The following is a 20,806-nucleotide window of genomic DNA, read 5'->3' on the forward strand; positions in this document are numbered from 1 at the left end:
TGTATAGTATATATATGTAATTAATAATACTAATGTTTTGAATTTTACCAAAATACCTCTTCTTATTATTTATTAGGCTGTACTTTTACCAGGTAATGGAAGATGTTACTTTTTAGTTCCATTCATTTTCTGTAGGGAACGCCTGAAATTATTTTGTCAACAACATATGTTAAGCTCCTACTAAACCTTCAAATGAGGCAGAACTTAAGTACCTATAAATTGAAGCTACAACAGTCCTCCTGTCTCTTCATTCAGAAATTACATATAGCTAAAAATGAAAAAAAAATGAATGCTTGTTTTATTCAACAAATCTTTGTTAAACAACCTTTTGTGCAAATTAAGTTCTGAATCCTAAAAGATTTGTTACACCATTCTCTTCTTTTCAAAGTGCACTTGGAAGTGCATTTCAAAATTATCTGAAGTAATACTTTAAGTAGTTATCAGTTAACATAAGGTAAAATCTATGTGGTTAGAAGGCAGACATACACAGAAGTCTTATAGCACACTTTGGTCTGGTAATTGCATGCATGGCTTAGCTATGTTATGCTGCTGCTGCAGTTGATACCAAGATTTTAATAAAAAGAACAATCTTAAATAAGAATATATATTTTTGATTACACTGTCTTTTGTGACATTTGTATTAACATCAAATATAATAGGATTGACTTTGAGGTTAATAGATAAGCGCTAGCTGAACTTTAGACTATAGAAACATTTTTGAGTGTATGGAAAAAGACCTGTTTTATTTTCACATAACCTTGAATTCAGCAGTGCAGCAAAATTTTAATCAGGGCTGTCAGGTTTAGTGTTGTAAACTGTGCAAATACACCCAAAACCCACTGTGTGGGTTCCTGTATTAGTGAGGGTGAGTTTTGTGTGTCTCATTTCTGGAAAGAAGATGAGAGGAATAACAAAGACAGCACTTGCACTGGTTGTTAGGGATTTCTTGAAACACCTAAATGTCAGTGCTTGTTGTTTGAGGTCATGTAGATGTTAAAGCTTTACACTGTACATGTCCCCTCCCCAAATAAAAAGCAACCAAGAGAGCCAAAAGTGACCTTACCTGGATTCTCAGTCATCCTCCTGCCCCAAGGCACAATAAACTATTATGAAAACAACCTCAAAGGATGTTTGCATAACCTGTTCTTAAAGCCATAAACACAGATTCCACTCATTCCTCAGGCAGTCTAGTCTAGTCCTTAACTCTCTTTTTTGAATGTCTGGATTAAATACCTTTTGCTGCAGTTTAGCTGATACATTCCAATTGAACATAGACAACGTTCCCTTTCTTTTTGCAGCAGTCCTTTACACAAATTAAGACAGTTTCCATATTTTTGTTCAGTCTCTCTTTTGGGTTGGTTTTTTATTAAAAGCACAGATATTTTATTTTCTTTTAATCAGTTCTGAAACACACGACTTTTTGTTGTTGTACCCTTCTAGCTCCCACCCTATCTTTTCACAACTTCACAAAGTTACCTTGGTGGCAACTCTTCTGATTATGCATCTCAGCAGAGTGGATGCCTTTTCCAACCTCATGAAATTGATGTGTTCTGCTTACGATCCACTCTGCCTACTGGTTTCTTTTCTGCAAGTTTATTACTGCAATTACTCTGTGCAGTTGATTTCTTGCTAAGTGCAGCACTGCTCTCATGTTTATAGAATCATCATCCCCCTGTTGCAATGATTTCAACCTCTACTTTTGCTTCTCCTCCTTGCAGCACCTCCCAGCTGGGTGGCAGCTCCAGGCTTGTGGTCTCTAGGCCCTTCTGCAAAGAGATAACAATATAGAACTGTACACGGAATTTTGTTTGATGTAAATTTAGTATTTGTGCAATTTGATATTAAACTGTTAACAGCAATCCTTGAAGTACAACCAGTTTTACATAAATTGGTGGGTTTTCTATCCAGATTAAATTTCCATATCTTTCTTATGAAAATGTCAATGAAACAGAAGTCTTGCTGAAGTGATCTTCAATTTATTTATGTCTGTAGAACGAGACATTAAAAACTAGGTTGGTTTGATAGACTGTCATGAACAAATCATATTGGTTGTTATTTATAATTTTGTTATTTTTCAGGTATATACAAATATTTTTTAATCCATCCAGGAATTTTAATCAAATTGACTGGATTCTAATTTCCTGTTTGTTTGATTGTTGTGTTGTTTGGTTTTTTTCCCTAAAGAAAAACACTCAGTTCTTTACGAGTCTCTTGAAACGTCTTCTAGTTTTCAAAATAAATGCTGTTTTCTACCATTAGGTTCTGAAATTTGTGGAAAGGTTTGATTAGGAGATGGTAATTGACTTCCAAAGATGAGAAATATTTGGCCCAGGTATTAGTATTTAAACAAGTACAGACCTGTGCTCCTGTAAATTTTTTTTTGTCTACTTTTTATGTGAGGCAGCTGGAAGCTATGAATGTCCCTAGATTTGTCACATTTTCCCCTGGGCTTTCTACTTTTGCGAGTTTTTTCTGTGTAGATTATCCCAGTTCCAACTTCACTGCCCAGTCTATTCCCAACCTGACACTGAAGCACAATGCAGGAGCAAACACCAGCTTTCTCATCTCTTTAATGGTTTCATGCAGTTGGTACCTGAATTTTTAAATTAATTAAAACTGTAGTTTTAATTAAACTGGGCTCTGTAAAAATAAAGGGTTATTCAGTGTTTTTAAACATAGAGAAATAGTTCTTGCCTCTTTTTTGTAAGGAAGCCTGGCTAGAGCATTCAACTAGAATCAACAGGCTGTCCCAGTTTCCTCCTCTTCACACAGCCACCCATTTGTCCATATCCCCTTCTAAAAAAAAGAGATTTTGGTTTGGGAAAAGGGGAGGGGTTTGGGGTGCTGGAAGGTCACCTCTAAATACAGTCTCTACAGTTAAACAGAACCCTGTCCACTTGGAGCACATTTCTCTTTTTTTTTTCTTTTATTGCAAAGATCTATGTACTTCTCTGCTTAACGTATTATTCCTTTAAAAACTGACTTTTGCAGTCTGTGTTTTCATTCTTTAGTTAACAACAACTCTAACAAACTTTTGTTTGTTTGCTTCCTAAACCCAAGTTTCTAGTACAGATTTTTGGATCTACTTTGGGGGCTGACTACATGAAAGCTAGTTATAACAGGCATATATGATGCAGTGACTCAGTTCCTTTCTCAGTCTAACCCTTTTAAAAAGAGTGAGGCTGGGCTGATGCTGGATTAACTGAAGTAAGAATCCTTTTTACTTTGAAAGACAGTGAATCTTGCCCCAGTTCTCATGTTACATTATCTGGTTGCTACAATTTTAAACTGCACTATTTCTCTCAACTAGACAGAGCAAGAGTAGCTATGTGAGACATTTCAGTGAATGCCTGACAATAGATACACTTTGAGATAAAAATCACAGATAATTTAATATGTATCACTGCTATAAAAAAATCACTTTTTCCACTCTGAATGTATAGTTCTCTTTTTGATGTATTATTGATGTACTGCATTATGAGCAGTCAAAGGAGATTGTAAAAATGAATTTCTGATCTCTCAATTGCTCTCCTTATAATTCTTCTACAGAACAGCAAGGAAAAGAACATAAATCCAATTGTAAATCAAACACAAATATTATCCTATATTTTACCACTGAAACTATATATACATGCTATGAAATGGCTATTGAATTTCTTAGTGTAAAGACAGATCATTAAATGCAGGATGCTTTTGCTTGTTTTAAACCTAATTGCTCTAAAAATAGCCACTGATGCATCATTAAGACACAAAAATATATTTGGCCCCATTATTGTACAAGCACTGAAAGAATAAATAGGAATATCTCGTGATCTTCTACTAAGAGCTTGGTGACATACTTGTTTCTGAATAAGAAAAAGAACTATTAAAAATACCATCAACAAACTAGCTATTTCCAAGTAATTATATACACCACACCTTCTTAATTATATGGCAACTTAAATACTTAAGCTGTCAGATAATCTCAGAAAGATACTGTGAGACCTTAGTAAGGATTTGCATAATTTCTGAAGTCATGTGTTGTAAAAGTGCTGTTTCTAACCTTCGAGAGCTTCATTAGGCTGTACAACATGAAATCAAATGACTGGTGGGTCGTTTCTACATTAACATTATACTGTAATGCAGGGTATTTTGTGTTTCCATGTATCTTAAAAATATGAATTACCTGAGTGGTGCATGTTATTTTCCAGAACTTTTGAAAGCTCTTTTGTCAATCACGTTTAAAAAATTCCATCAGAAAATGTATAGCACAGACAACCATCAAATTTTATTTTTGATTCTGCAAATGATCATTCTTTTCTTGTTTCCTAGTAGCAATTTTTCATAATATAAATCTTTCAGGATTTTTTATCTCTTCTCTACTTCTCCCATTTTCACTGATAAGATCTTCATCTGGGCTGACTGGAGCTGTGACTGTTTATCATCCAAGTATCAATCCCAAAGATTTTGTGATCTAACACAGAAATGTTTCTGTATTATCTGGTTTTCTGTATCATCCTCACAATATATTACAAGGGGCTTTACATTTTATTGATATTACTAATAATTGTAAGTTGACTTAGCTCATGCATTTAAATATATGCTTAAGTAATGGTCCATGTGAAATCTACAGGAAGGTACCTCTGATGTAAATGCCAAGGATGTCCTGATGAACAGCCTGCCTGCAAGAGACAGCTCCCCGCCAGCAGTGTGCGTGTGACAGATCCACACTCGCGTCTGCGGGCGGGAGTTTTAGAGGTGGGCACTTCCCACACTGTCCTGGCCACTACCAGGCTTCAGCCAGCAGGGCTCAGAGCAGATCCAGGACTCTCTGTGAGAGTGGGAAGCTCGGCTCTTGGCCCTGTGCCCAGTGGGGCTGTGGCACTGTGTTCCAGAAGCTGGTGCTCACCTCTGGAAAAAACTGTGCCAGCAAACTGCTACAGCAGCCCTGCACAGAGCCGTGTCCAGCCAGGAAGCCAAGCTGCTGAAGGAACCTCAGGGTAAGGAGGATAAGGGGTTACTTTTTTTTGTCTTTTTGCCAAAAATGTGAAGTGCAATCTCCTGCTGGCTGGCAAGTTTTGATCTTGGATAAGATCATTTCTTCTCCATGTCTTTAGTTCTGCCAGGCCCTGGGGTGTGCATATAAATGGTTTCGTTCAGCTGTAGTTAGGAGAAGTTGAAGAGTTCATCATGAACTGATGACACTATAGCCTGAAAGCCATTCTGAAATTTGCATTAGTGATTTAGAATTATTCCAGTTAATCTTTTGGTTTTCTATACCTACGAAGTATGAGAAGGAGAATGTTTTGGTTTGTTCCAAGGAATCAATAATCTATTTTCAAGACATCTGTCTTTGCAAGATACTAAGATAATGGCAGAAATCACTTGAAATCACATGAAAGGGCACAGATAGAAACTTGGGTTTTTTAAAATAGTGAATAATTCTGGCCACTGAGGTATTTTCTACATCACTTTTCTTTAAAACTTAGGCGAATAATCAGTCAATAACAGACAAACTAATTTTTATCAAAAGTTTGTTTAAGGGTGACTGGCCCACAAATTACCATATTCCTGTCAGCTGGTGGTCCATATTGAAATAGGTATTAGGAAATATTAGCCAATAAAGATCCTAGAAAATCTGCCTTTCTGTTAAAGAAAGGTCTACAGAATCATACACTACAGAATCATACACAAGTAGAACATTTACAGATCATTTGGCCACTTTGACACTGCACTGGGAGAGAATCAAGACTGACTGCATTTGCTTTTTAATTTGTGAACTGAAAATTATAGCCACTTGTTTTTGTTTTTTGAAATGATCTTTTGTACATCTTTCAGCTGGCAAGCAGAAACTGACTCTGTACATTTTTTCCACCAACAACTACCTTTCTGTCACATTTGTCACGAGTGTTCAAACCAATTATTACGTAAATAGGTAAACACGTAACTAGTTGGTGTGGTTTTTTATAGGTATTAGTCTCTGATCAGCTTATTCACAATGCTCCTCTGTCTCATTTCTTAAAGTAATCCAGCCAAATTTTATTTTATTAGCTTCCTCTCATATTATCTATACTGTGTTTTCTTGAGTGTCCCACTAAGGTTAGAGTTCATCTTCCTTGGATGCATATTAAAAAAAAAGCTGCATAAAGTAGTTGCAAGACTACATCACGAATAATTTTTGCAATAGCACTGAAAACTTTCTGAGAAAATTGTTTAGACTAAATTATTATACAGACATGTTTGCTTTTTCATGTCTACATCATGTTGTTGACTGATGGTCATTTACTTAATTACAATGATAATTGAAGTTCACATCCAACTGCCTTTTACCTGAGAAAGACCCAAAACTTTTGGTCATTAACATTCAAGTGCACAATCTTTGTATTTGATGTTTTTTCACTTTGCTTCTCTTAGTTCTCAGGGTCGTTCACTTCTTCCCATATATTGTCTTGATTGTTTTTTTCCCCAGCTGATTTTTAGTAAAGTATTCCAACTTTGGATCTAGTGCTTAATGGGAAATATTAAAATTGCTTACACAGACAAGCCATTAGTGACCTCCATTGAATGATATGACTTTCTTCCCACTGTCTGTTACAGTTTTCACATTCTCCCCAGTTTCACTGGTTATTTCACCTGTGGCTCAGGTGTCTGAGCCTGTCTTTATTTACTGAGATTAGCTGGATGAGACATGACTTAAAAAAAGAAAACTACCCAACACCAGAAAAAATATGTAGAGAAAGGTAACAAGTTAATGCTGGATAACCAGTGTTATTGTCTTTATTGCAAACTGAAATGAATGATTGCTTTGCTCATGGAACCACATGAAATAACCTGTGATCCTTTTTCCCACCTTCATTCTATGTGGGTCTGACTTCTTCCTGTGTTCTCATTTGACACATAAAGCTTTATTTTCATATCATTTATATGCTATAGCACTTTTTGCATTTTGTACACTTGTGGATGTATTGAAGTAGAGTCTAATTTCCATGTTGTTTTATCCACTTTTGCTTTAAGGAAATTCCATTCAGAAACTCATGCAATTAATAGTGTCAACATGCGTTTTTCCCCAGTGACCATTTCTTTTGTAATGATGCACACAGGTTGTTTAGCTCCTCTAAACCACGTAGGAACTGCTGTGTACCGATGACTCCGTGCTGCAGTGTGTTCTGAGTAAGATCTTTCTTTAACTATTGGTAGACCAGACTGTACCTTTCTGCTCCAAAGCCTCAGGTTTATGTAGCTGTTGGTCACAGAGTATATCACCCTTGTCTATCCAGTGTTTCAGTCTGGAGCTGGAATGTGTACCCTGACACTGATGAAACGTCACCTCTGGCAGAGAGATATCCTGGCCTTTGGCAGTTGCAAAGTCAACAAACACTCAGACTTGCTGCTGTATGAGAGCCTTCCCAAAGCTATGGTGCTTGCTGTGCTGTCCCTGGGACATATGGCCACTGTATGGGACATACAGTACATGATGTACATACATTCCTTATCGTTTGTGTGTACATCAGTAATGTAGAGGGGAAAGGCACACCTCATCCCGAGTCAGTGACTGCATTGTGCAGTAAAGGCAAATAACTTCCTACCTCTAAAGAGCTGGGATGGAGAGTTGGGATTTGTTGGCCTTTCTTCGCAGCCGCACCTGTCACTGGCTCCAGGAGAGGCAGCCGTGAGACACTGCGGTGTCAAGGAAGAAACCCGATGTTTTTATACAAGTCCTAGAAAGGAACATCACAGAAAGAGTCAGGTTGGAGGGGACCACGGTGGGTCCCCCTCTGGTCCGACCTCCCTGCTCAAGCCGGGTCATCCCAGAGGACACGGTAAGGATTGCGCCCAGTTCTCGGATACCTGGGCAGCCCGATCCAGTGCTCGCTCATTGCACAGTGAAGTTCTTAGATCGTGTGGAACTTTCTGTGCATCAGTTTCTGCCTGTTGCCTTGAGTCCTATTGCTCGGCACCACCGAGCAGAGCCTGGTCCATGTTCTGACGCCCTCGCTTTAGGTATTTACACACGACCGCGTAAACGCAGCAGCAGCTAAGGCAGCCAGGGCCGCCCCGACCCCATCCCGTCCCCTCAGGAGCCCGCGCTGTGGCGGCGCCATGGTCCGGCAGGGGGCGCGGCGGGAGGCGGGGCGCGCGCCGGCGCGGCTGCGCTTTGCGGGCGGCTGTAAAGCAGCGCCGACTGTCGCGCTGCGCTGGGCAGGGAGCGGCGGGGGCTGCGCCACAACAGAGCTGGGGCCCGCCCGGCGCAGCGGCTGCACCGGGACCGCACCGGGGGCAGCGGCTGCACCGGCACAGTGAGGACGCGGCGGCCTCTCGAGCCGCGCCGGGCAGCACCGCGGGGTCACTGCGGCGTCCACCGGGGCTGCTCCTACCCCTCGGCCCTGCGCAGGGCGCCGGCGGCACCCGCCCCTTCCCCCGCGGCCTCGCTGTCTCAGGTAGGGGGGGCGGCGGGGACCCCGCGGGTGGGGCCGGGGGCTCTCTCGCTTCCCCCGCCCTGAGCCCTGACGGCAGCGGTGACCGGCGGGGCTGTGCGGCGGGTGGGAACTTCACGCAGAATGTATTTTTCCTTTTTTATTCAGCGCCTCGTTGACGCACAAAGCAGTGTCTTCACTGCGGGCAGCCGCAGCACTCTCTGGGGTTTATGTCACAAATTTGTCACAATTTTTTCCCTTAGGGAAATGAGTTTCTATTTCTGTGCGTAATAGGGTTTGTTATGACGTCATTTGTTTTGTTTGCGAAGTTCGTGTTCTCTTAACCCATGTTAAAAAAAATAACCATTTTCAGCTGTTTTTTGCCTGACAAACAAGGAAGTAATGTTCATTCAGAAATGTAGGCCAGGATCTTCAGAGATATGAAGGCTTGTCACTGTTTCAATGGGCAGCTGTTAAGAGTATGTACTTTTAGGGGTCTGTGTTTCTGTGATTAGGACTGAACATGTGTTCATGGAATGTTCACGCTGTTTGGGTAAGCTCTTCCATGGCTTTAATTGATTTTGTTAAATTATAAGCAAGGCCTGGTTGCTTTAGCTGACCAAATGAGACCCTTAATTCCTGATAGCCAAGTACTTCTGCAGAAGAGGACATAATGTAGGAGGTAAGATTTTGCTGTAATTAGAATCATTTGGTTTGAGTGCAGTTATTTAAGAACAGAGATTTGACCAAAAAGATGTTGCAGTAGACCTGGGTTTGTTATAGTACGTCTATTATAAACTGGGTTTTCAGGTGCAGAGTAAGGTCTTATGTTGTCTTTGTTGTAACTTGTAGAAAATTCCAAAGGTATATTAATGCTGGATGCTTAGTAGAAAGCTTTTCCAGGCACACTGATATCTAGGTAGTTACAATGCTTTGCCACTCTTAAAAACAGGAGTGACATCTTCTTGTTCACATATCCATATACACAGTTCTTGCTGTCAGCAGTTTAAGTGTTTTTGCAGTTACTTTTGTTTTAGATAAAGGGACTGTCCTGGGGCAGGGAGGGAACAAAAGCAAACCCTGTTAGGGTGATTCTTGCTGATGTGCGAGGATTGATAGGGAAAGAAGTGATCTTGGTTTATTTGATAAAGTGAACATCTGGTCACCTGTCTTGTGCATCCGCAGTACAGCATCACCTATGGAATTCATTAGTCAGGAAAGGCTGTAGGAACATTTTATATTTCACTATTTTTATATTTCACTTTAATTAAATTATAGTGTATAAGGCACCAAGCTTACTGTTTTTAAACTCTTGAAATCTCACATATTTAAAAATCTGGGGGTTTTTATTGATGGTTAAAGCCCTGGCAGCTACAGCTGAGTTTGTATCTGATATTGGGAACTTGAACACAGCTCACAGCATTCATGCATATTTTGCATGTCCTTTCAAAATATGGATGAGAACATTCTGACCTTTCAGAAATACATCTTTTATTAAGCAATGGCTTTTGTAAAAGTGTATTAAGAGTGTATCTTAACATGACTGTGACTGCATTTTATCTTTGAATTAGTAACTTTGTTGACCTACATAACCAGATCAGTTATAGCAGTTGGTTTTTACTGGAGGTGGCTGTGTTGCAGTAACATTTAGCTGACAGCAGTTGCTGCCTTCTTTTTCTAAGATGTACAATCTTTCATTTCAGTTGTTTATATTTCCTCTAATGGTGAGGACATTATTTTGAGAAGATAGAGATGATAGTGCCCTCCTCCATAACTGATGTATTATAGAGGCTTGGATGTCAAGCAGTTGAATGAATAAGGAAAAATTGAGGAGGGAGTGATGCTGGGATGGGGAGCAGGATGATTTAGTTCATATGTAAACAGTGGGGGATGGTACAGGGAGATGGATTTGCCATAGATAGATGTTGTATAAAAAGTTCCTCACAGTGCAACCTCCTTAAGTGAGTTGTCAGGCAAAGGTTTGGGTTGGTGAAAGAAACATTTTGTTTTCTTGTTTTCCTTCTGCCCCATTAGGGTTCTCTGCTAGGCCTGACCTGGGCCCACCAAATAAAAACACCGATCTGTACTTAACCTTGATGGAAGTTCACTAGTTAAAAGACTTCAGCTGTAGATACATTTTGTGTTTCTTACAAGAGTACCTCTAAGCTTTGGAAGCAGCTACACTGACAAAATTTAGGAGACTACAACTTTGAGTAATTATCGTATTCTTACATGGTACATGTATCCCATACAATATTACTCAATGTGCATGTTTATAAATCTCTTTTTGACTTGACTAAAATGCAGACAGCCAAACCACTACAGTTCTGGTGATAAAATGGGATTATTTGGTTGTTTTGTATAGTTTGTTATTTGGAAAATGAATTGCTCTAAATTAGAATGATGTCTTCCTTACTAAGTGTGTGCCAAGTGAAATCTGAGAAGGCTGGTTCGTGGCTTTACTAGCAAGAGGCCAGTATGGGCTATTTGCTTCTGTCATTTTTTTTTCCCAATACAGTTTAGTCCTAATATTTGACTGCTGTTAGGTAAAATGTTTACTTTTGTCTCTGCTGGGTGCAGAGTGGAGAAGTCTGCTGCAGTGTCCTTTCCCCTGAAACTGGCAGATATGCTCAGTTTAGAAGCTATAAAATCCCCTACTTCTCATTGGTTTCCTGAAGAACAGCATAAAACTGTCCTAATGGTTAATTTCACAATTCTCACTTGAAAGGTTCTTACTAGCAGCTGTGGCAAAGATCATGTTTCACTTTGCTCTTCAAAGCTTTATCGAAAAGTATTTGCAAAATGACACTACATCAAGAAGAATTATACATACCTCAAATGTCAAAAATGCCAGGGGGACTAAGAAACGTTTTTTAAAATAATTTTTGATGGCTGTGTAACTCAGAACTTCCCTAGCTGCGTTGGGAAGCAAAATTCCTAGTTAAGATCTTAAGTTCCAATAAAAAATTGCATTTTCTTGTCATTCTATAAAGCTACAACTTTTTATTCCCAAGTTCAATGCTGTTATGTTTGTCTTGGAGTTCAGCAAAGCCAAAACATTCCTGATTGCCAAATCATAATGCTTCTATCTTAAACCCATGATTTACCTCTTTTTAATGTAGCTAACTGATTTAAGCCTGGGACAGAGCAATGAAATGTCTAGACTGAATGTGCTTGTGAGCACCACGTTTGTCAAATTGGCCTGCTTGCATCCGTCATGCAAAGGCAGATTCTTTGCCTAGGTGGGTGTGTGCCTGGTGATGCTTGATTCAGGCTGGGATTTCCTTGGGTGTCTTTATGGCCTTGGAATGACTCAGTGTACTGCAGCACAGCTCACCTGTGCTGGGTGGGCTCTGTGCAGCACAGCTCACCTGTGCTCAGAAGGCTCTGCAGCATTGCTCTTAGCTCACCAGCTAACAGGAGGTGCCTCCAGCTGCACATGCTCTGTGCATTTTGTCTGTACCAGCTGGAGCCAGGCAGTAGGTCCTGTCCTGAAGAGCTCTTCTGTTTGTAGCTATCATGTGCTGGATTCTGTTGGAAGAGGTGACACAGACACTTCAGTGGTCTCTCCCTAGGAATACAGTACTCTTCAGTCTCAGAGGTGAATGGCGGTGTGGCACAACAGAGGTATTTTATAGGTGTCCTATAGGTGGCCTGACTTTTCTGTTAGAAGATAATTGCTTAATGAATTGAATTGGTTTAGGCATCAGGAAGCAAACCTTGAAGGTTCCAGAGGACTTTTTTTCAGGATTAAAATTAAGGAGACTTGGCTGTATCCAGAGGTCGGATACTGTTCATTACAGTGCTTGATGATACAATTACTGTGGTCTGACTTTGAGATGGCTTCGCAAAGTTTAGTAAGGGTAGTGCTGTACTTGAAATAAGATTGTTTCACTTCAAGAGTAGACTTTCCAAGCCAATGATGGTTCCTAGAATTGCCTTCCAGGAGTGGGTAAGCCTCCCTGTACTGCTGTAGCACCTCTGCAAAGCACAGACAAACCCTTCTTTTTGGGCTGGATGTAGTGGGCTGCCTTTGGGAGTCTGTAAGCAAGAACCTGTTTCCAGAACTTTATAATGCAGTTAGTAACTCATACTATGTATGTTATTCTGAAATACTGTACCTTTCTACAGGGCAGAATATAAGTACTCTTCTCAGAGAATTCTCAAGTAATTTTGCCATTCTAAAATGGAGTCATCACTATATCTGCATGAAAGCACAGAAAGGAAATTGGGAGTGGTTTGCAATGGTATTTCATATTGTCTTGTGAATAGATACATAATATCAATGCAAACACTATGGAAATTCAGGTGGTTACCTTCTGATTGTTGCTGTTTTATAAAATGCGTGGATCTTTAATATATCAGTTGCTTTATTTTCTGTCAAAGATTAGAAGACCAGTATGTAGAATGCAAGCATTTAGTAGTCAAAATAAGCTTTAAAAGAGCCCTATTTTTCTAATTGTGATGAAAAGTAAAGAATAACCAAAAGTGAAGAAGAATGCAATAAAATTTGGAAATCTGATTGCACTTGTTTTCCTGATAGTGGGATTGAATATTAGATTTTCTTCTTGTCACTTACTCTGCATTTTACAGGCATAGAGGTTGTCCCTGCTTGGTAGAAATGAAATGAATAAGTCAGGACTGCCTCTTTTAGGAAAAGAAGTGGGTTTTTTTTTTTTTGTGATCTACTCAGTGAGTGCCTTATTTTGTTGAAGCAGCAGGGCATGGTAGCATTGAGATTCAATCTCCATGGGATTGAGTTGGTGGTCCAACTTCGAAAGTGGCTCCTAAGCCTTGTGTCAGGGCCATGCAGCAATCGGTCTTGCTTGACTGCCTGCACTTGAGATTGGAAAGTAACAATGCTTAGGTTTTCTCACTTTGCTGAAGGCCTTGTATTAATTTTATAACCTTTTTCGTTTTCCTATTTCTTGATATATCTAATGGAAAAGCCTTGCTGAAAGAATAAGAATACATCTTTTTAATGAGAGCTAAGAAAGGTTTTCTCATGAATTTAGCAGTATGAGTATTAGCTGGTCAGAGTGAAAATAATATTAAAAGTAAAAACTGATACAAGCTGCATATCAGGGAAGGGAATTAGTTTTAAAAGTTGGAGTTCAACTCAGTGTTGCAAAGAAAACAAGTTAGAACTGATTAAAGGGACAACAAATGCAAGGAGTTTTTTTCTAGGTAGCAAAGGGAGTTGACTATATTTCAGAATGTGTATGAAAATACATTTTCAGGGTAATGATATGTTAGGTCACATGTATTCATCAACCAAGTTTATACCAAAAAACTGAGTTATGTGTTGTGTAATGGAGCATTTTACTGTTTTATAGTGCTGTAATGCTACATACTTTTGGATTGCTTATAAAGAAATTAATTATTAATGACAAAATACTTTGCTCCATCTTATAACTCAAATGTGTTTTGCTTTGATATGTGATCATAAACTTGCTGTAAAGATCTCTTTAACCTTGTTTTTTGACTTACCTATTTCCCAGGACTTCCAGTTTGCATGAATTTTCTTGCATGGCTGTATGTCTTAGAATGATTAATATCAATGGTTTTAAGTGGCGAAAAGAATGGATAAAAGTCATGTGCACTTCATAATTCTAAACAGTCTAACACCTGGGCGGAAAACTTAGAATAACTATGGTTTTCAGGTAGCTGTCTTAACAGCTCTTCATTGAATCATAATGGCTTAGAAGAAGATGGTGAATCAAAACTTTGAGAGGAAACGTGGGAGACTAAGTCAATAGGCAAATGTTTTTATTAGGAAAACGGAACACTAGTGCTGATTTAGCTTACTTCATCTTGCTGCTTTTTGAAAAAGCTTCTGAGGACTACTTTTAATGAGATGTAGATATTGTAGGAACTTCTAAGTGTTTTAACAGTAGATGATCTCATTCTAATGACTTAATTATTTACATAATAGTTTTGTAGTCCCTCTTAAATTTTGTCTTCTGTGCAGAAGAAAAATGGCTATTTTTGTCTAACCACTGAAGATACTTAAAATGGATTGAAATCTAGTCCAGCTTTTCTTTTTTGGTCAGGTTTTTTTGTTTGAAAGTTTGTACTAGCATTTCTAAATAGTGAAGGAATAGATTATTTGTCATTGTTGATGGCTGTCATTCACTTCAAAACCGCTCCTGTTTAAGCTGTTGTGTAAGTTTGTAGTTGGCAGCAGCTCCCCTGTGAGTAAGCAGTCCTTCAGCCTCTGTACTGGTTAGTGAAAATGAAGAGTTCTTAATTACTTGGTTGAATTTCCATGGTTGTAAGAGTAAAAATATACAAAATGTTTGAATCTGTTAACTGGCTAGTGTATGTAGGCTGCCTGTTGGAGTAAAACCAAGCCAGTCAAGTTTCACATGCGCTAGTTTTCACTGTGTGATAATTTCATGTTTTTGTCATCTTACAGTAGTTTGAGGTTTCTCAAAGTATAAATGTCACTGTGCTAATTTTTTTGCTGTAACTTAAATAGCTATATCTGTATTTCAGAGTGGCCTCTGCACTAAAGTAAACAGAATTTATGCAAAGGTAATCACATTCAGTATGCAGAATTTTCCTAGTGATGGGGATTCCTCCACTTCAGTTTAACAATAAAAAGGGGGAAGTAGCACTCCAGTGAGTAGAACAGAATCCTTTGTAAATGAGCCCTTTGTAAATGTTGTGCTCACATAATGAGAAAATATTCAGATTTTCATTTCTTAAAGAAAATTAAGGGGTCAATTCTCTTTGATTCTGAAGTTATGTTAAAAGGATGGGAAACAGTTATGTATAGGCTGGACATGTAGTATATGCTGGAAAGTTATGACTGTGTTCAGAGACACTTTCTGAATAAAATAATATTTTTCCCCCAAAATTGAAATACTCTGTGGATTTTCCAAAAAAACTTGTGATGAAATACAGTGTTCTTGTGGGAGGGTCTGGGTTGCTTTTGGACTGGGGTGAAGACTGACTATACTGTTACATTTCTGTAAAACAGTGGCGCATAAATAACGGAGCTAAAAGGTGACCTTGGGAGGATCAGAAAAAGGACTATGTACTGCTTGTTCTCAGTGTGCTTGTGGAAGGTCTGAATGCTGTATTCCTGTCCTTAATAGAAATTGGATAAAATGGAAATCTTAATCTTTTCAAAGCAAGATGGTGCATGTGTGTGAGGATATGGATGAGCACACTGAGGACTGTCTAAGAGCTGGATCTGAGAAGGGCAGACAGCAGAGCTCCACAGCTTTAGTAGTCTTTGTTTTCTAGGTAGACATTTTGCACTCCTAATGTTTATTCTAAGTTTTTTCCCAATTTTGCAACTTATTTTTTCAGCCCTAAGGGAAAAGGTAGCCTTATATAGTACATTCCACTAAAACTTACTGCTATGAAAAAACTAGTGCTTTGATGAAGTAAGAACCCCTTGTCTGTACTGGCAAGTGGAGGTTTATTCCAACTTGCATGAATATCGGCTGTAATTCCAATAGAGAGCAGCAACACTTTCTTATCAGAGGATATAGACCTCATATTTAACAGTAATTGTTATAAATGTTCATAAGATTTCCAGTGAGAACATTCAAATGGGGCGTTTCAGCTGGGGTTCTAGGATCCAGAAGGTTTTTGATCTCCAGAATAATCCTTTCAGCTTATGGCTTCTGTAGGTGTTAATTCTGCAGCATAGATGTCTTTTCCAAAGTTTTTATTCCAGATTACATCACATGGAGTGTAGTAGTTTTTAGTTGCTTATGGCTATGAAGAGAGCACAGGCTGCCTGGGATGATGCATCAGTTTATACCCATTGCAAACCAAAATAAGTAATTCTTTAGGGTCTGTTAGGAATAGCTAGCTTACAGATGCTCCTGAAAGCATCAGTTTGTGAAACAGTCTAAAAAATTATGAATTAAATCTGTCCTATAGTCTCAGTCTTGTACTGATATGTTTTATGACAAAAATAAATGAGAGCATTAAATACTGGCACTGCATGTAAGGATGCATTAGCATTTTGAAGAGTTTGGAGATTCAGGCAGAGGATTATGGACTTGAGTAGGCAGGGCTGCTTAACCTGCCGCAGATCATAGAATCATCATAAAATGGTGTGGGTTGGAAGGAACATTAAAAGTCATCTGTTGCCAACTTCCCTTCCGTGGACAGGGACATCTTCCACTAGACCATGTTGCTTAAAGCCCAACTTTTCCATGAACTCTTCCAGGGATGGGGCATCCACAGTTTCTCTGGGCAACCTGTTCTGGCATCTCACCACTCTCATAGGGAAGAATTTCTTCCTCATATCTAATCTAAATCTGCCCTCTTTTGGTTTGAAGCCATTCCCCCTTGTCTTGTCATTATATGCCCTTGTCAGAAGTCCCTCTTGAGCTCTCTTGGAGCCCCTTTAGGTACTAGAAGGTGCTGTACTGTCTCCTTGGAGCCTTTTCTTCTCCAGGCTGAAGAACCCCAGTTCTCTCTCTGTCTTCATAGGATAGATGCCACCCCTGGGAGGATCTTCATGGCCTCCTATGGTCTTGCTCCAGCAGCTCCATATCCTTATGCTGGGAGCTGCAGAGCTGGACATGTTAGTGCAGGTGGAATAGAGGGACAGTCCCCTCCCTTGACCTGCTGGCCACACTTATTTTGAGCCAGTCCAGGATATGATTGACATTCTGGGCTGCAAACAGTGTCAGGTCGTATAATGTTTCTCATCCATTAGCACCCTCTGAAGTTCTTGCCAGAGCTGCTCTCACTCCTCTCTCCTCCCAGCCTGTATTTGTGCTTGGGACTGCCCCAGCCCAGGTGCAGGAACCTTGCACTTAACCTTGTTGAACTTTGTGAACCTCTCAGGCCTGTCAGGGTGCCTCTGAGTGGCTGTTGTTGCTGTTTCTAAATAGCTCAGGTGTTTTTTGTGGCTTCATGCATATTCCCAGCTGTGTTGCTTAGGCAGCCTGATTCCACTTAGGGCACTGTTGCACATGTTTTCTTAAGCAGCCTTTCGGTACTTCAGCACAACTTTCTGTAAGCTGTCAAGTATCTACTGTAGCCTTATTCAGCTGAGGCATAAAAACCCATGCTGTTAGTTACAGTAAAGAGTTCCAGTAGTTATCACAGTGGGAACCAAATTGTTTCATCATTCCCTTCTGGGAATTTAAACCAAAGGTAGAGATGTCAGATGAAGCAGTTTGAACATGGATCCGTTACTGAAGTTACTGTTGTCTGCATCTTCCAGTACAAAAGTATTTCTTTGAGGCCAGTGTTATACATTGGCAGCTTTATATTTTGGCAGGGAGAGGCACCTGCCCAAGAGCAACTGCTAAAGGAAAGGAACATATGATATGATATACTCAGTTTCTGTCACAGGGTAAGAGTTAAAAGTACATGGACTGAAAATAGCTTTGTACACTGTACTCCTAATGTGTGGTAGTTTTTAAAAGAGACTCAAGGTAATAAATGGATTTTTATTACTTTGCCCCAAAATAATGGTGGTTCAAAATCTCTCATGTTTCATTCCTTTTCATGTCAAAAAAGAACAACGAATTCTATGTAACTGACTCTTATAGCTCAGTTGGCACCATACAACCTATGTGTTGTGTTGAAGTATTTACTGTCCATGTGTTCCGCTGCAGGGGAAGATTTTAGTTGATATCAATGGGAGCTATTTAGCCAAAATTCAGGTAACTTCTATGAGCAGTAGCCTGTAACTGCCATGCTTAAGTATCAGTAAAGCAGACATCATCTGTTTTGCAGGTGCCATAGACCAGTATTTGCTCTGTGAAAGTGATGTTTTCAATGACCATAAGAACTTCCCTTCAGTGCAAATTATAAGAGTTCTGTCGTAATGAAAAATTACGTTGTCAAGGAGTATTTTTAATATTTTGAAGCAGCTGTACTTTAGTAACTGGTGTTTTGTCATTCCTACTGGGGGATTAGTCCTAGCTGTAAATGGGTTTTCTCTTATTTTAGCTTTGCTTTTGAAAAATTTAATGCTTCTTTTCTTGATGCTTATCTGTTTTATTTTCTAGGCCTTTCTTAAATCTTTCCATGTCTAAATGGACTCCTGAATGTAATATAGTTTATACTCTAAAAGCGGATATGAAGAGTGAAGTTCCTTCTGATGCACCAAAGAGACAGGAGAGTCTGAAGGGGATCCTCTTGAACCCTGAGTCTATTGAGGTGGCCAAAAGCTTCAGTGCAGAAGTTGAGATGATTGCCAGTAAAGTAGGGAATGAGTTCTCTCACTTGTGTGGTGATTCTCAAAAGCAAAAGGACATGAATGGCAACCATACAGACCAAGAAAAAGGTATTGTGGTGCGAAAAAAACGCAAGAGCCAGCAGGCTGGTCCTTCATACGCTCAAAACTGTCCAGATAAAGAAAATAAAGGAATTTTAGGATTGAGACAGCATCTAGAAACACAGAGTGAAGACAATGATTCTTCATTTAGTGACTGTATCTCTTCGCCTTCATCTAGCTTGCATTTTGGAGACTCTGACACTGTAACATCTGATGAAGAAAAAGATGCTCCTGTGAGACACCCTCAGGCAGTGTTGAATACTCCAAGTAGAACTCACAGTGCAAGGTCACAAAAGTGGCCTCGGACTGAGGCAGACTCCGTACCTGGGTTATTGATGAAAAGGCCCTGTTTTCACAACAATTCTTTAAGAAGACTTCCATATAGGAAGAGAGTTGTGAAAACAAGTTCATCACAGCGGACACAGAACCAAAAAGAACGAATTTTAATGCAGAGGAAAAAGCGGGAAGTGTTAGCTAGAAGAAAGTATGCTTTACTGCCCAGTTCCAGCAGCTCCAGTGAGAATGATCTCAGTACTGAATCTTCTTCCAGTTCATCTACTGAAGGGGAGGAAGACTTGTTTGTGTCACCTGGTGAAAACCACCAGAACAGCACAGCTGTTCCTTCAGGTAAAACTAAATTCCTGAGGTATTTTATATTAGTCATCTTTCATTGTGTACAATAGGCTTTTTTATTAGTTCTTCAGAGCAGTTTTTGTTTATACTGAAGTTAGTACTACAGATAGACTTACTGCAAGTATTGTGAATATTGCAACATAAATTCTTGATGGGAGAAGTACATTCATATCTTACAGTAGAATTATAGCAAATCTAAAATCTTGAATGTAGAAGTTAATGGTTTCTAAAGAGCATAGTGGAAGTTGCTTAGTCTGATTAGTCCCATGCTGCTGAGTTGATCTATTTTTATTTTTTTAGCTGTTGAATGTGTTAAAAATTTTAGCTTTGGACTGATTGTGGTAATAATTCTATTTTCATAACGTAGAAATATCTGCTAATATTTAACTTGACAGTTTAGAAAAAGATGGAGAAAAATGTCCATTGTTAAAAGAGCTGAAATACGAGTTAGTTGGAGGTAGCTTTAGTACTGAGATAATAAAAGTTTTGTATATATACACCAAATGTTTTTACCCAGATAAACTCAATGCAAGGCAGTTGGTTTACACAGTTATTTTTCTAATGTCTTGTCACAGTATCTGAATTCTTGAGTACTCAGAAGAAGACTTTTTGGGGAATGTTTTTGTTTTGTTTGATTTGTTTTGCATGTTTTTTCCTGGTTTGTTTGTTTGTTGTGGTTTTTTTTTTGTTAATTGGCAGATTTTTTGGACTCCCTTTCATGTTCAATTTGCTAAGTGAAAGTAGTTGTGCATTCTGTTTTAGCTCAGCTTTTTAGAGAGCATGGGGAACTAGATAGAACACAGCATGGTGTTAATCTGTGCAACCGTGTGTTTTATCTAGTGACAAATGTTTTCATAAGAAAACCATATCTCAGGCTGTGCTGATCATTCCTCTAAGAAAATGTGGCTGAAAATACAAGGACAGGTTAAAAAAAAAAGTGTGAATGTTCATGTTAGAGTAGGATTTATGCTTGAACAGAACCAGAGTACTAAAGTCTAGATTGTTGCTTGTTATTCATTGCAGTAGGAAATAATTTCTGTGATGTTTAAATACAAGTAAAATCCGTAATGCAGAAGTCTTACTTAGGCAGTGCTAGGGCTGGGCATATATAATTCTGAAGCAGAAGAATTATTGTACAGCCTTAATTATCTTTGCATATTTGTGGGAATAGAAATTAATTAGGCTTAAAAAAGTTACATTTGACATGCATGTGTAACCATATTGAAGGATATGGTTTGTAAATAATAAATGTATGGGGATATACATACATTTATATGAAAAGCAAATGTGAGAAATTACTGGGTTAACACGTTTGTTTCCAAGTTAATGGTTTCTTACAATTTTCAGAGAGGGTAGAGTTTAATGTAACTAAAATTATGTAGGATCAATAACAACTCTCCTTCCACACAGATGTGGAAAAGTCCAATGGCTTAATTTTTATACTATTTGAAAAGCACACTTAATTAATGAAAGCATTTATTTTCATGTCATGAATGAAAAAATCAATTAGTTCTGC

At 38.9% G+C, this 20,806-nt stretch overlaps 1 protein-coding gene and 1 long non-coding RNA gene across 8 annotated transcripts in view; one reads left to right on the forward strand and one right to left on the reverse strand.

The window, feature by feature from the left end:
- Positions 1–474: 474 nt before the first annotated feature.
- Positions 475–8,071, reverse strand: LOC106628114 (uncharacterized). Its single transcript, XR_001331379.2, has 3 exons — positions 7,828–8,071; positions 7,566–7,697; positions 475–1,766 (listed from the first exon to the last, which is right to left on the reverse strand). It is a non-coding gene; the product is annotated as an uncharacterized LOC106628114 (long non-coding RNA).
- Positions 8,072–8,194: 123 nt separating this feature from the next.
- Positions 8,195–20,806, forward strand: part of RNF111 (ring finger protein 111) — a 45,267-nt gene continuing 32,655 nt past the window's right edge. For 3 of the 7 annotated variants that reach the window (XM_088063033.1, XM_088063034.1, XM_088063031.1), the window contains exons 1-2: positions 8,930–8,946; positions 18,389–19,284. In XM_088063033.1, coding sequence (XP_087919159.1) covers positions 8,930–8,946; positions 18,389–19,284 — 913 coding nt within the window. Of the gene's footprint in view, positions 8,418–8,929; positions 8,947–9,058; positions 9,076–18,388; positions 19,285–20,806 lie in introns of those variants that run through there. The other 4 variants (XM_005521461.3, XM_088063032.1, XM_005521460.3 and 1 more) reach the window with 3 other exon arrangements.

Source organism: Pseudopodoces humilis, chromosome 16 (genome assembly GCF_049639895.1).
Source record: "Pseudopodoces humilis isolate 2021_Gansu_Grassland_sample_001 chromosome 16, ASM4963989v1, whole genome shotgun sequence".
Taxonomy (NCBI): Eukaryota; Metazoa; Chordata; class Aves; order Passeriformes; family Paridae; genus Pseudopodoces; species Pseudopodoces humilis.